This window comes from Poecilia reticulata, linkage group LG12 (genome assembly GCF_000633615.1).
Source record: "Poecilia reticulata strain Guanapo linkage group LG12, Guppy_female_1.0+MT, whole genome shotgun sequence".
Taxonomy (NCBI): domain Eukaryota; kingdom Metazoa; phylum Chordata; class Actinopteri; order Cyprinodontiformes; family Poeciliidae; genus Poecilia; species Poecilia reticulata.
Genome location: NC_024342.1, coordinates 20,237,372 through 20,254,034, shown reverse-complemented (window position 1 = coordinate 20,254,034; position 16,663 = coordinate 20,237,372). Strand labels below are relative to the sequence as shown.

Genomic DNA, 16,663 nt, shown 5'->3' with positions numbered 1-16,663 from the left:
GCCGTCTAATGCTAAAATGGAACAGAAAACACAACAGGTAAGGTTCTGAGCTTTTAGCACTAGTGTGACATCATCTTAGGCAAAAAAAAAATGGCTGTAAACAGAAACAGAGATGGGGCAGCTTCCAGCAGCCCTTCTTATACCCTGTCTGAATGGAGGCAGTGTGACGTCATGTGGCTCTGTAAGGGGTGGGGAGCAACCTCAGTCTCACAGTGCAAGGAGGCAGCAGGCACTGCAAGGGCCTTTTATAATACATACACACACTCATCTTCTGCTGCTATTTCCAGTGTCTGAAATGCATTAGTGTGCAGAGATGAATACATCCGCTTAAGACTTTTCACATAAAGATGAAGAATTAGTTTGTTCCGCAGCATGGCTGGCTGTCTTTGGCAGATCTGCAAGATGAATCAAGGACTCATAGCAGGCCAAAGAGAGCCAGTATTACCCTACTGGCAACCTGTGTTTTCCAGGTAGGTTACAAAATATCTCCTTATGTGTGCCTGTTTCTGGATCACATACTGTTATTTGGAGACGTTTCTTAATTATTGTTTTCATTTGGGTTGGAATAACAAAAATGCAAATGTATATTTTTGTTGTATTTTAAGACAGGTTCATGCTATTTGTACAATATATGACGTGGCCTCAACACTTATGCGTGATGCTAGTTTACTCACTCTTTAATTTCATGTATCACAGAGAGAATGTTGCAGTTAATCCATTTAAAAACCTAATCTTTCTGTAGGATTGCTTCAGGTTCAAAGGCCTTAAACACTAACAGTCCCCACATATTTCAAGTCTGTTTTTAAAACTCAATTTTGACTTATTTCCATTCTTCCTCTGTGTCCTCCACCTTCGCCCCCCCTTCCCTGTGTCTCTGTCTCCCTCCCTTTCTCGTGTGTCTCTCTGCACCACCAGCTGCTGCTGCTCCTGCTCCCGAGCCAGAGTGGAGAGTCCCCTCACCCTGCCGCACATGCAGAGACAAAAGGCCTCATTTGACTGCTGAACACTGCCCCCTTTCGCCATCCACCACTTCACGCCTCAGCTGCGGCGGTGGCGTTGGTGCTGATTTTGATGGCGTTTGTGACAAAACGAGGCCTCCGCTGAGACCGATAACTACTCCAGTGAAGAACAGAAGGAAGGAGGGGCGGCGGAGGTGGGGAAGGAAGGAAGGAGGAAAGAGGCTGGAACAGCGGGCTGTTAAAAGCAAGTGCTGAGGCCTCGACAGGAAGATTTTTTTTTCTCCCTGATATCTCTCAGAGTGGAAAATAAATCTGACAAGGGTATGCTTCGTTTACCTATATATATGCATGAGAGTGCATGTTCACATTCATCTGTGTCTTTGTGGGGGTGTAGGTTGGTTGGGGGAGGTCTCTGGTAAGGGAGATGCATGAAAGTGGGTCTTTTGGATTGTTGCCCATGTGTTACGTTGCTTGTCTTCACACCACATTGATCAATCTAGTGCTACTGGCAGATATTTAAAACATTTGAGTACTTTTGTAGCTGATGTTAAAGCACAGAGAACTTACTGTAAGAAACAGACCAGACTGAGCTTCAGCTACCATCCTGGTAAGTCAAACAAAGGAGTTGTTTCCTGATATTAAAACAAATTTTCACATTGAATCCTGTTAAATCAAATGATCCGATTTAATTCTGGCCTGGTTTTGTTCCTGAACATTTTGGGTGTGAAACTTAGCTGGATGTTTCGAACTAACAATCCATCGACTACCCGGCGTTGTGATATTGTGTACTCACACTGACAACTGATTTAGATTCATGTTCCACAATCTACCCACAGCCCACTTTAGTGACTGTACATGACTCAGTTACCAGCAGTAGATTGGTCACAGACCCACTTGAGCCTAATGTTTTGGCTCGATTAGGCGTCATAATTTCTCATAAGTCAACTGATGTAGCTCCTGGTCAACTTACCCCTGTGCTAATTCATTCCTATTTCATACCAACAAGTTGCCATGTTGTCCTTTCTTTTTTTTCATTTTGTACCTTGCTTGTGTACCTAAATATTGTGGGTAGTATTGTGGTAGAAGTAAATGGAGTCACTGGACATTTCTTATCAACCTTGCATTCATTTTTATCGGCCTGGGGAATGTCTTGCACCCACAATGACAACCAATTTAATTGATTTTTTTTAGGTTTCTAGGTTTAAATTCTTCGTCAGAAAGTCGCTCACACTTATTTTGGTTTGATTAGAGGTCATAATTTCTTAACTCATCTGTCACAATGTCTTATACACACACATACATATAACCATGTATCTAAACAGCTGAATTTCAAAATTTTTCACCCAGTGCTTTATAAACATAAGTACGTATGGCCTTTACAGGTACAAAATGAAAGTGAGGAACAAATTGGAAAATACACAGCTAAAAATGCAAACTGACTGCTTATCTTTGTTTTTTCTTCTGACTTCATCTTTGTATGATTATGGTTCTGAAAATCCGTCACCTCCCTTGTTATCTTTCTAGCTTAAAACGATCTTTGTGACAAAACGTGTCTATAAAGAAAGAAAACATTGCAGTGCTTCCTGGGAGGTGGGCACAGCCTCTTCCTGTGCATTTTTGAGGCCGTGCTGCAGCAACCCGAGGCTTTATGTCGAGTGACCAGAACCAGCTGAAACCGGTTTGAGGCAGACCGAGGGCTGATGGGAACAATGCCGTCTCTATGCTACACGTGGATAGAGATAGCCCAGACTTGCTCCATGGCAGCCCCTCACAGCTCGGCCGCTGGTGGCTACCAGGGCTCTCCTGCCTGCTCTTAACCTGCTGAGTGTTGGAGTGCAGATCTGCACGGTTCACGAGGGGAGAAAGGAGATTTGGAAAGGGACGAGGGCAGGGGGACGGGGCTGGCTGGGAGTCTGTGAATCTGCTGCTGAGAGCCCTGCCTCACACATTCACATACACACACTCAACACAGGAGCATGATCTATGTGTCTGTTTACATGTCTTAGTGCTTGTGGTGCAGAGAATGACCGAAGACGATCCATATCAGGACCACCGGCACTCACCAGATGCCTGGATGTAACCTGACCTTGTATTCTGGGCCTTTGCCTGTTTGGGAAGATATTTTTTTTCCCAGACAGGGTGGGGTGGATACCTCCTGTGGGTTAGCTATGTTGTGACTCTGTTTGTTGCAGGATGGAAGGCAGCAAGGAAAGAAGGTTTGGCTAAGTGGCTGGACTTGAGCGAAGACAAGAGGGTGAGGACTTGCTGATTAACTTGCATGTCTCCACCATTATTTTACATACATTTTACTGAAACTGCAGCTGTCTTTTATAAAATGTTGATTCTTACTGGAGAAAAAAAAAGTGCATGTGCATTAAACTGCTTGTATAGAAAGCCATTCTGTGTTGTGTTTTTGTCATTTTTCTTCATCAAAGCTTCCTACGTCAGGCTGCTGTGGCTGTCATGGCTGAAACTCGCTGTTTTTCAACCAGGCCTTTCTCCCTCTCCCTGCTGCAGCTTCACACAGCTCAGCAGCCATTTTTTTTCTTCTCACAGGATTTACTGTCTTCTCTCTCCCTTCATTACCATTTTCATTCTCTTCACTGTTTCTGTCATATTATCTCCATGATTCCTTCTCTACGAATTGAAGTAATAAATTATGGATTCATGCAAAATAAGATTGTTTTTTTGTCATGGGTCCATGAGCGCAGATATATATTTGGTTCAAAGTACTGCTCTGGTTTTGTGTTACACAGAAGATCAGCTCCATGTATGTGACTCAAGCATCCATGTTTATTTACCTTATTTGCACAGATCAAAATCAAGAAAGGATTAAGATTGAATCACTTGTTTCTTTTTTTTTTTTTTTTTGTTGCTTGTAGAATTTAAGCATGAACCACACAATCGTAATACAAGCAAACGTAACTTTACACAACACTACAGTGACAAAGGCTTGAATATAGGACTGTGTGACTGGAGACAAATTAGCACGGATCATGCAAGATAAATAAATAAATCTGACATTCAGAGCACAAGAAATTCAGCATCTAAAATTCCATAATCTGCTTTCCATACAGTTTTGTTCACTTATTTAAAAAGATAATTCATGTCCATGAATGCCTCACTAATTTGGATCTTTCAATGATTTATCACACATGAAGAGGAATTACTATACAATATGCAATTACACTGAATTTATAAAACAAGAACTTGATGCAAAAGTTAGTACTTTCTCTGATAACACCTGTTCAAAATTATACACACTGGATCAAATATACTGTATCTATACACCTTCCAGTTTTAGTCTAAATGTTTCTTGACCTTGCACAGGAAGTATCTTTAACTTTCCACAAGCGTTTGGCATTATTCTGGCTTAATGTTTGATCAGTGTTCTTAATGACAATTGTAGAAGTATCTTAGACTGGTTGGTTTCTGGACACTGACCCAAAATGTAAGTGTTATCCTCAATTTTTTCTTTTGAGTAGGGGTTGGTGCCACCCAGAAGCTTTATGCTAAATTGCTTTGTGCATTACATAAGCAGTTTGGGCATATGTTAAAAATAACCGTGCTACTGGAAAACCAAGTTATGTCCACGTTTCAACCTCCTAGCTGTTAGCTGTTGGTTTGTGCTAAAATTGGAGTGTTTAGTAATAGTAATCACCACTAGCGGAACAAGTCAGCATCGGGCCGGGGGGCGGGGCCAATGACAGGGACCCTCATGTGTATCACCTGTAAACTGTTGAGCGGGGGAGGGCTGGGCCGCGTTTCTCATTTCATTTTTACCCAGGAAGCACATTGGCTAAACTGTGAGTGAAACAGTCACTGGGACTGACTACTATATATTCCATTGAGGGACAGTAACTTTAACATTACATATACCTTTCTGAACATGCCAGGGCGCACTTTCTCCGTCTATAATCAGACATTAAAGCAACTTGAAACCATTCCTCCCTCCCTGGCACCTCCAGACCCGGGCCCCCATGGACACCCATCCGGGCCCGGGCCGGGCCCCAGCCCCCTCTATAGCTCCACGCCTGGTAATCACCCTTTTATACTTTACCCACTTAATCGAATGCACCAATATCACTGGGAAAGAAATAACTCCACAGGATCACTCCATCATGCTACCTTCACCATGCTTGGCAGCTGCCCATTGTTTCTATATTGAAAGCCTCACCTTTACTCCTGAATACTTGTTTGTGGTCAGTGTGGCAAAACAGCTCAAATGCTTTCTTGTCATGCTGTAAAGCTTTTCTCCATAAGCCAACTGGTTTATCCATGTGAGCAGCAGCAGTTAAGTATGCACATTTTCTCAGATTGTCAGACTTTAGCAGTGAAATTGGTTTCACTGTGCACAGTGAGACAGGCACTCCAGCATCTTCCATCTTACAGTAGCCCTGAGCCTTGGTGTTTCTTGCTTTGTTTCTGAACATTTTTATTAGCTTATCTTTCATCTGACAGTAAGAGTTTGAGCCAGATTGTTGAAATTCAAAAACCACTTGGTGGTTAACAGGCTAAAAACCACAAAACACACATATAAACTGGTTTTTGAATATTGGCTTGGTGAAGTTTTTGGAAGCTCAAAACACAAATTTAATGCATCCATATTTTCTGAGTTTATGAGAGCAGTTGTTTGCCTATCATAAAGTTTACTTTGTGGGGATTTTACATGTACTACCTGAACCAGGTGTTGCCCCAAATTTGCTTGTTCTGTGTATTTCCAAATGTTCAAGAGCTCCATATGAACCTTTGCAAACCTAAAGCAGTTGCAAGAGTCCTTGTTTGTGTCTGTTCTCACTCCTTGTCAGAGAACAATAAGACTAGATCACCAGCATTAGCACATTAGCATTTAGTAGAGCTGCCAGATTGTCCAGTATGTTTAATCTCCAATTACCAAAAAAACTGTTTTGAGTTAATGCCAGGAATATGTTGTATTTGATGTAAAAAAAAAAAAAGATACACAATTATTTTTGATCATATTTAAATTAGCAAACTATATCAAATACTGAGGGAACATTTTTAGTTCAAAAACATATTCCAAAAATGTTGTGATCAAAGCATCTGTCTTGGAGTGGGCAATTCAAGCTTAATTAAACTGTTCTCAATTCATTTGTGTATTTTAGGTGACCTAGTCATCAGAACAAGGGAAGGAACATGGGAGATATGAAGACGCCTGACTTTGACGACCTACTGGCAGCCTTTAACATCCCTGACATGGTGGATCCTAAAGCCACCATTGAATCTGGTCACCAAGATGAGCAAGATGGACAACTCAAGCAACAGAGTAATCGGGGGACTGACTGTGAAGATGAGTCTCACAACTCCTGCAGCGAACATGATGCTGGTGTTAGTGTAATTGTAAAAAACATTCACAGCACAGACACAAGTGAATATGATGGAACCAAATTTGAAAAAGACAAGTATTTTAGCTCTCACTCCCAAGCAAGTGCTGTGGGCAATGGACTATCTAATGGCTGCTTATCAGCAGCACCACCAGTTGTTCAACACAGTAAGAAAGGATTGAAAGTTCCCAGAGATGATGGATATAAAATCAATCCTCAATCTCCTACTTTCACTCAGTTCAGCCCAATATCTAGTGCTGAAGAGTTTGATGATGAGGACAAAATTGAGGTAGTTGACACAAATGGCATACAGAAAAGCCAAGTCTCCTTTACTTCCATTGCTAAAGCAGAGGACCAGGTTTCAAAAGTTGACAATGAATCAGGTCAAAACGGGTATCAGAGTCAAAGGAGATGTTCTTACAGTCCATCTCAACTACCTTTACCAGAAAAAACCCCGAAAGACAATTTTTTCAAACCTCAAAATCAAGCCTCCATGGATGCTAGAAAGTCACCTGAGCTAGTTGATGTGCTAAGTATCCCACAAGTCAAAGACCAGTCCCCCACAAAACTGTATTCTTGTATAGCAGCCATTGCATCACTAAGTTGCAAAACATCTGACACTGCAGACTTTGAGGTGTTGGGCTCTATGGCAGCGCAGAAAGAACCTAAACCGTCTAAAGAAAATCTCAGAGCAATAGACAGACTACAGGAGCAAGAGTCGGACACTGACTTGACAAAGAACCTTCTTACCAGGGAACCAGAAAGCCCCTCTGGTGTCATCAGTGAGGGCAGCAGCAAAGGTTCCCCTGCTTCTAACACAGACACCACTCCAGTCATTCCAAAGGTTAGAATTAAAACAATTAAGACCTCTTCTGGACAGATCAAGCGTACTGTTAGTAGAGTCCTTCCGGAATTTGAAACAGAAAGCTTGAAGAATGAAGACAATATTCCATGTCTTATGAGAACTACCAGCACAATTTTTACGTCACCAACAAGGCCCTCTTTGTCATCAGCTGTGGTATCAACCAGCGGGTGCCCATCAATTGAAATCACAAAACAAATGACTATTAAGCCTGTGGCAACAGCTTTCCTGCCAGTATCCGCAGTCAAAACAGCTGGTTCACAAATTATTAACCTTAAGCTGGCTAACAACACGACAGTCAAAGCAACAGTTATCCCTGCCGCATCTGTGCAAAGTGCCAGCAGTGCTATCCTGAAAGCAGCAAATGCTATCCAGCAACAAACGATCATGGTACCTGCCTCCAGTTTGGCCAGTGCTAAACTTGTGCCAAAGACAGTGCATCTTAGTAACCTCAGTCTTCTTCCTCAGACAGTGTCATCTGTTGCCTGTGATCTTCAGCAGGTATTATGCTCCTCGAAACCTTCCCAGAAGCAACGATCACAACAGAGTAAGCAGACTGGTGTCACTGGCCAAGCTTCCAAAAAAGTCTCTCGGGTTCAGGTGTTCACAAGCTCTCAAGGCTCTGTAGTAGATGCTTTCAATAAAGTCCTAAGTAGCCTGAACCCTCTTCCTGTGTATGTCCCAAACCTGTCTCCGCCAACCTCAGCCTGTATTTCACTACCCTCCCGGGGCTACAAGTGCCTGGAGTGTGGAGACTCATTTGCTCTTGAAAAGAGCCTGACGCACCACTACGAACGCCGGAGCGTGCGAATCGAGGTCACCTGCAACCACTGTGCCAAAAGTTTGGTTTTCTACAACAAATGTAGCCTTTTATCTCATGCAAGAGGACACAAGGACAAAGGGGTGGTCATGCAGTGCTCACATCTGATCCTCAAACCCATTCCTGCAGATCAGATGATTAGTTCATCAAATTTGCCAGTGGCCCCGTGTATCACTATCAACACCCCCACATCTCAAGCACAGGCGCCTGCAAGTCAAACACCAGCTAAGATTGCTGGTGGTAACCAGATTACAGTGATATCAGCTCCTTGCAGCGCTCCCCTCATGGCAGCCATGCCTTTGGAGGATGATGCATCAAAGCTTGGTCGGCACAACTTGAAATGTTTGGAGTGCAATGAAATATTCCAGGATGACAGTTCACTGGCCATGCACTATCAACAAGCACCAGAATCCAACAGTCAGGTAGGTACCATGTTATTCAAAAAAGACTAAGGCTTGACAAGGGCTGCATAGGTATACAGTTGTTTGTATGGTTGCCTTGTCCCAACAAAATCCCTTGTCTGAATCCCAGGGAGAACAAGTAAGCTCCCTGGGATTACTTGTTATCCCAGGGATAGTCTAGGTTCTCGCACGGTACTCCAACTTCCTTCCACAGTTTAAAAATGTGTGGAAGTCTTCTTTTTTGTCTGTCCTGGCCTTGTAGTGATAATACCGATCACTCTGTCTCTCTGTAATATTCATTTTTGCATAATTGCTCCAGCTTGTTCATAAAAATAAAACATAAAAACATTTATTTCCTTCTTTCACAGAAAACATGCACAGTTTGCCAGATGCTTCTTCCAAATCAATGCAGCTTTCTGTCACACCAACGAATCCATCAGCACAAGTCCCCTTATATTTGTCCAGAGTGTGGTGCCAGTTGTCGCTCTGTTCACTTTCAGTCTCACGTCACCAAGAACTGCCTGCACTACACTCGCAGAATCGGCTATCGGTGAGCATATCTTAATTAAAACCAAAACTATCCACACTTCTAGTCTCTCTTTTGCTGAGATATCATTTCCAATGGTTGCGCACATTTCATTGTTGAAGAGAACCAATGTTTCACTCTAAGTGGTCTTTTTCTTACTTCAATGTCCAAAGACCATTTTAATTGTCATTTTAATTGCAGTTATTTAGCTTGGTTTCTTGGCAATTTGACTTCAGCTTGACACCTAATATCGCTTCATGACACATCATTCAGGACAAAATGACAGGGACAAAAGGTGACAGTTACAATCCTTGTGGTTAAGTCATCCAAGATACAGGCTATTAAAACATACTTTTTTGTTGTTTTCAAGCAATAATAGACCAGCTAAAAACCTGTTTTCAATCAATTCTTGACATTTTTGTCCCTGAAGGCCAAATGCAGAGAAACACTCACTCCCTCATTAACATACTGCCTCATTCGAAGAAGGGCTGGAGCATATCAAAGAAGTCATTTGGTGAGAGGTAGAGTACTCCATTAAGAGGCTGCCAGTCCATCATAGAGCCAACACACATACACAAATTACAACAATGTACACTCACACATACACCTAAAGACAATTTAGTCTGAGCTTGATAGCTTACTAGTTTTGGTATTGTTCTTTTATTTTTGTATTTAAGAACAGATGTAACTTTCAAATGATTTAATTTAATAGGGGAACCAACAACTGTCATCAAGGATTTGCAATAACTAATAGGACTTTTTCATTATTGTGGAATTCAAATTTATACAAATTTTCCTCACACGTTTAGATTTTTGAGCTGAAACGACCTGTTTAAGATCATGTCACATTTCAAAATCGGATTTAGGTTTGGACTTTGATGAGGCCGATTCAGTTTTTTAGGGTAAACGAAGGGAGGATACCTTTTGTTTGGAAGAGTAATGGAAAAATGATGGAGAAAAAAAACTTTAAACAAGGTTCAATCTGAAAGCTTGGCTTGACTTTATTTTATTCATAGTTTGCTCAACTTGCCTTTGTGTTTGTTTGTTTTTTCTGTGTTGTTTTCCAGCTGTGTTCACTGTAGCATGATCTTTGTTGATGTTACAACTCTCAAGTCTCACATCCAGAACATGCACTGTGAGGTCTTCTACAAATGTCCACTCTGCCCCATGGCTTTCAAGTCTGCACCAGGAACTCACTCCCATGCATACACACAGCATCCAGGGGCCAAGGCAGGCGAGCCCAAGTAGGTCCCTTTTTGTTTACAATGTGTTTGGAATAAAATAAATAAATAAATCTATTTTATAGATTTCAACACTTTAACGGTTTATTTAATTTTGACGGCTGTATTATCATTTGTCTTTTAATTTTTTGTGTGTGTATAGGAAACTAAGCCTACACATTTGCAGACTCCCAAACGTAAACCCCATGTCCAATTCCTTTCTGTCAAGATAACCATCCTTGGCTTCCTACTCAGCAGAAGGATTTGCTGCTTTTCATTACGGCGGCTTAAATTGTGTTTTTTTCCACATGGAAACCTTTAACCACCTAACACCTAACCACACCATGCAGCGTCAGTAACACTGATGACAAGCAATGTTCAGGAACAGTTGTTTACTTGCTGACGGGAAATGCTAAAAACTTCAAATATATTAAGCTTTTATTGCAGTGGCATAATCTCACACAGATTCAGAATCTAGATTATTGGTTAAAATTTGTGCACACCAACAAGGAATTTGACTTTGGTCCCGTTTTGCTCTCAGTGGACAGAAATTTAAAAGCAGATAACATAAAATTTGGTGAAAAATAAATTGTTCAACAACATATGTAAATATACTGTTTTTTTTATATTAAGACAAGGTCAAAGTGCAAATGTGCATAGTATCTATCTGGACACTGTTCATCAAAATGATTAGACTTTTTAACGACTTGTTTTTGCAATTAGCACTCTGCAGTGCCAACCTGAAGGTAAAAGTCTAAGTGTGGGATTTATAGAGATGTTAGCTTTCCTTTTCCTGACCATAGACTTTTACAAGTCCTAAATGTCAGCCCTGATGATCTTCTCTTCAGACCAGATTGTTTGTTGCAATCTAGTCCTGTCATGTTTTGCGGCTGAGCCAAACCACACAGTAATGGCTGTGCACAAGAGAACATGGCAAATGTATAAATTCACATGGTATTTAGCAAACTTCTCACATTATGGAACTATTTCAAAAGAACTCACTATTTTACGAGGAATTTTGAGAGGTACTATGGGATTTAATCAACAAACACAAATTTACTTATTTCTTGAACAAACTCAAACAGTTTTAGCATTGGCTTTTGTAAATACGACTGTAGCTCAGACTGAAGAGGATGCTTTGAGTCTGTTACATTTTGCTATGTCTGAAGTTTCCTAATAATTATGACATTTTCTGTCTTCCAGGGTGATATATAAATGCTCCATGTGTGACACAGTGTTCACTCTGCAGTCCTTGCTCAGCTCACATTTTGAGCAGCATATTTCCAATTTTAAAGTTTCCGTCTTTAAATGTCCCGACTGTTCGATGCACTATGCACAAAAGCAGCTGATGCTGGACCACATTAAGGTAATCACAATTTTTTTCCTTTTTCTTCATTTTTTTTTTTTAATCAGGATTTAGCCTTACTATTCTATTTATAACGTCAAACCAAGCTGAATTAAACCTCCTCTTGTAACACGTTATGCCAGTCACGTTAGTCATATTAATTTAATGAAGTGGTTCATGGCACATTATGAATATTAACATGTTAGAAGGTGCTGTTGTGGATCTTCTCAGGCCATCCATGGAACCCTGAAGACCATAGAGGGCCCACCGAACCTGGGGATCAACCTTCCACTTAGCGCCAAGCCCACCAATTCCAACAGCGCCAACAGCAACATCCCGAAAAATAACAACAAAGACGGAGAGAACGTCTTTTGTCAAGACAAGGGAGAAAAGAAGCCTTCGTCGTCGCCACTGAAGACAACCAACAGCAACTGTGCAGCAGACCTGAAGAGCCCTGTCAGCTCAGGATACACATGTGGAGAATGCAGCGCCCCCCTCAGGTCCAGGGAGCTGTTTGTCACACACATGAGGCGTGAACACGGCAAGGTGAATGTTCTGCAGTGTTGTTATAAAAAAAAAAAAAACGTTTCTTTTGCTTTGTTTGTGACACTTCAAATGTAACTTTCAAACTGCAGATACTGAAGAAGCATCCATGTCAACAGTGTAATAAGTCCTTCAGCTCCTCCCACAGCCTCTGCCGACACAACCGTCTAAAACATAAAGGACTACGAAAGATCTACACTTGCCCGTGAGTACCACCACCACCCTACTTAGAGTGATTAATCAACAGCTGTAATTCTGTATTAACACAAATCTATCAATGCGTCCTTAATAGTACTGAGTTAAATTTTCAGTAACACTGTAACTGTTCAGCTGCAAAAGTAAAATTTTTGTTTCTAGCAATCCATTTAAGTAAAAAAAGTTGAAATATGAAAGAACATTAAAATCAACTGGATGTTTCTTCCATTGTTCATCCAACTGGCACAGTTTAATGTAAGAAATGAAAATTACTCCATAATTTTCATTTCTGAAAATCCAGCAGCAAAAATTATTCTGTTTGTCTTATTATTGATATTAATTTCCAGACACTGCCCTGCTCTAAGTCAGCCCTTCACTAAAAGAGTGCTGCTGGACCAGCACATTCAGATGATTCATGGAGGTAAACACCCAGCAGGAAGGACTGAGAATGTTGAGGCGCCACCTGACAAGCAAACGGTACAGCTGTATGAATTTAACAAGTTAATGTGTGCCAAAACTTCTGTCTTTGCATTTATTGCTATTTTGTTTTCAACAGTTACATAAAGGTATTCTGTGCTTTGTTACTTCTTTATATTAAGTGTTTTTGCTTTATTATTTTTATGTTTGATATTTATAAATGAAAAAATACCTTTTATTTGGTTCATATTTTACTTTTATTAATATTTTGTTGCGTTTTTCCCAGTTTTCTATTATTTTTCTGATTTGTTGCAATTATGGCCTGTTATGAATTATTAATTTTCTCTCATCACAGTTTTTGAGCTGAAATGTTGGACCTAGTGTTGGCTAATCTGCTGTTTTGTTGCACTTCCTAAAGTACTAAATTCTTTGTTAGATTGATGCCAGTGAGTTTTGCACTTCATGGAAAACTTGTTACCCTGAGCTCATCTTTTGCTGCCTTTTCAGAACCGAAGCCCCAAAAGAAACCCAGATGAAGACGAGGGGTCTCCAGGCTTGAACTCCAGGGGTTCCGACTCACAACCATTGAAGAGGCTAAAAGTGAACATTCTCAAAAATCACAAATGTGCCGTTTGTGGCTTCACCACTGAGGATATTGCTGCTTTCCACAAGCACATTCCCCAGCACAAGTCTGACGGCTCATCCCGCCAGTGTCAGGAGTGTGGACTCTGCTACACCTCCCCCCGCTCGCTGGCCCGACACCTCTTCATCGTCCATCGGCTAAAGGAGCTTAAGAGTCTCGGTAGATATAATGGGAGAGACCGGGAAGACGAAGAGAGTCAATGGGAAAACCAATTGGATGTTGTAGACGAGAACAATGACGGGACGCCAAATACCAAATGTAAGGTGTGTGGGAATACGTTTGAGACTGAAGGACATTTGAAAACTCACATGAGGACACATGGGATGGCGTTCATAAGGTCAAAGACCCTTAGCGCTGCTCAGAAGTGAGAGAGAGATGAATTATAACCATTCCATAAGTTCCTTAAACCTGTGGTACCTCCTGTAGATGTGGTTGTCCTGTAAATACACGATGCTGTAGTGTACAACTTTATGTAAACAGTAGAATATACACGCAAGACAATTTAATACATGTCAAAGTCTCCATTTGTGTCTTTCAGCAAAAATATCAGGAACATTTTTGTACAGACAGAGAATTTTCAATAGACTTTGAGTGATTTTTTTTTAAGATGACCTGTTTATTTCCAAAGTATTCTTACCACTACGACAAGACAATGTATAAAACCACTATTATAATCTGCATTTGATTAGCAGTCTAGTTTTTAGTGCTTCTGATATTCAATGAAAGTCTGGCAGAAAAAAAAAAATTTAAACTACAGGTACAGGTATTTCCTTTGTTGGGGACCTAAATTTCAGAAGATACTCTGAAACTGCAATTACAACAAATTAACTACTTTTTTTTCTTTATTGCCATGTTAAGAAAATTCAGCTGTGCATCTATAATTTGCCTAAAAATGCTAGATGCCAAAACAATTTAATCCATAGGAACTTTGAGCTTTCGGAAGATTTCTGGCCTATTAAAAACAAACTGTATCCAACAAATGTAAAAAAAAAAAGTCTGATGAAGAGAAAAATAAACAATGATTTCAAAACCTCAATGAATAAAGTAAAGGTCAAATAAAAATTATTGAGCATCTCAAACAATAATATGCTTTTGCCAAATAATCCTCAGCCAAACTCAAGAACAATTGTAAAATTTGTAAACTTAATATTTCATATTTTTTCTCGTTATGGCAGCTCTCTGTGGTAGATATATTTTTTCCAAAATACTTAAAGGATAAAATATTAAGCATTTCCAGATTGCTTGTGTCAATTTGTCTTTAGAGCACAGTGGAAATAAGACTGACATATCCATAGCAATGTTTAACTGATTATTAGATAGTTGTTTTTTTCCTTTATAATAACTTTTCTATATTTTAAATTGTAGGTCGATGTTGGAATTATGATGAATGTGCACTGCCTTGAATTTAGCTGAAAATGAATGTAACTTTGGCAGTGAAGCTGAAATATTAATAGCACATAGCTAGTTAATAAAACATTATCTCAATAGTGTTTCAATTACTTTTTTAAAGGAGGTTCTTTTTTTGTCAGCAGCCTCTTTCATGGAACAATTCACAAAGTCGAGCCTGTGTTTAAATCGCCTCTGGTTGTAACAGCTTATCAATACATAATCATCAGCTTATATAAATGAATCTAGGCTAACAGTTAACTTGACAGGGTCAATAATCATCATCAGACATAACAGATGTTAAAGACATCGCCAATTCTCAACACTAAAACATATCGGAGGCATAAGATTTACATTTTTTAAAAAAACCACACACAAAATAACTTTCAGACATCTGGCCACTGGTACACCTTAAGTATAAATGTCAAATACCACAGCTTTCAGGTTTCTGTTTGGTCTTAACTCACTGTAACTCAACCAGTTCAATGTGTAAAATTGGCCCAAACTGGCTCTGGCTGGTCTCATAGACTCCGAAACAGGCTAACCTTTACACAAGTCAGTGTTCAAAGCACTGTCATTGTCTCACTTCATGGTTAAGAAGAGGAGCAGCCAGGGTTGAGCAGATGTGGGTTGACCTGGCGTCTAAACCACCAGTCAAGTGTTTAGTGAAAGAGCGTTATCGGTAGTAGACAGCAGTCAGGGCTCAGTATGTTTGAAAAATGAGGAACACAGTTTCAAATTGGTGTCAAGTTACGTATTCACAACAGGACCATTCAAGACCAAGCTTTAGAAACTCCCAAATAATGTTACAATAAAGTGACACTGTTAAGGCTGTGTCACTTTTGCCTCAGACAGTTACAACGCTGTGGCAACGCAATGTTTGCCTCCTTTAAGTTTCTTTGTTTTTTCCTGCTTTTTTTTTTTTTTATTGCAGACGTTTCATATTGTCAACCACATTTTATTATTGGATAAAAGAAATTACTTAATGAGCTACTTTGAGTTGCAGGTAATGGTGGCAAGATGGCTATGTTTTGAAACACCATAGCTGACCCTGACCACTACACCACCACTGAATTTCGAAGCATGATGTTCTTTTTCTGAAATAAAGAATGTACACTCTTAACACCATGTTTAGACCAGTCCATGTTTCATAAATAAGATGATGAAATAGCCTCCACTCAACTCTTTGTTACGTTTGCTATGAGAGTCTCTCTCTGATTCACCAAATCGATTACACTGTAATTGCTATTTACTTCAAGTAACATACTGGCTGCTCAAAAGTAACCATGAAAGTATGCTTCAAATAAAATCTAGTCTCTTTTTAAAAAGGATAAAATAAAATCTTTAGGTGTCTTCTCGGCTTCTGACACACAACTCCATCCACATTCTGATAAGGATCTTAATATTTTTGCACTGTAAAGCTGCATGTGAGAAGCAGTCTGTGAATTGTGTAATAATTATCTGTCTTAACTGCTGCTTATGCTATTTTTTTTAAGTTCTCATGTTTGTGTGCAAATTATTGTTTATGTCAATAAACAGAAAAAAATGCCAGAAGTGGCCCAATCCTAAATGCATATTACACATCAGCTGTTCCCTGAAAAAATATTAGGAATTCACTTGTCATTGTTTGCATTGAAACCAGCAATGCCTTCCACACCGCTATAAAGTGAAGATGTGTAGAAAGTCTAAAAATAAGCAAGCTTGTAAAATGGTTTATTGCACTATTATGACTTCACACTTTAAAAAAGCCCTATTATTAATTTATAAGATTTCTTTTGCCAAAGAAACATCTCATTTTTTTATGAAAGTGCTGATTTTACCATGTAATGTTTGTGTATTTGCATGAGTGGCAGTGCGACCTCAGGAGATCAACATGGCTCTTTGCAATCTGTAAATAATGTAATGTCCATTTTCTTTCTACGGAAACACATTTTCTGATGTTTTACTATCAGAAAATAACAGAGTGAGTTAAACATTATACCAAACCTTCCTGTTTGGTATAAT

At 39.8% G+C, this 16,663-nt stretch overlaps 1 protein-coding gene across 1 annotated transcript; it reads left to right on the top strand.

The window, feature by feature from the left end:
• Positions 1–215: 215 nt before the first annotated feature.
• On the top strand, positions 216–15,579 carry znf532 (zinc finger protein 532). Its single transcript, XM_008424512.2, has 11 exons — positions 216–470; positions 916–1,280; positions 3,152–3,213; positions 6,083–8,405; positions 8,753–8,934; positions 9,978–10,154; positions 11,334–11,496; positions 11,707–12,021; positions 12,111–12,223; positions 12,561–12,690; positions 13,138–15,579. The coding sequence occupies exons 4-11, from the start codon at positions 6,114–6,116 to the stop codon at positions 13,639–13,641; spliced, it is 3,876 nt and encodes a 1,291-aa protein (XP_008422734.1). The 5' UTR covers positions 216–470; positions 916–1,280; positions 3,152–3,213; positions 6,083–6,113; the 3' UTR covers positions 13,642–15,579.
• The last annotated feature ends 1,084 nt before the right edge of the window (positions 15,580–16,663 follow it).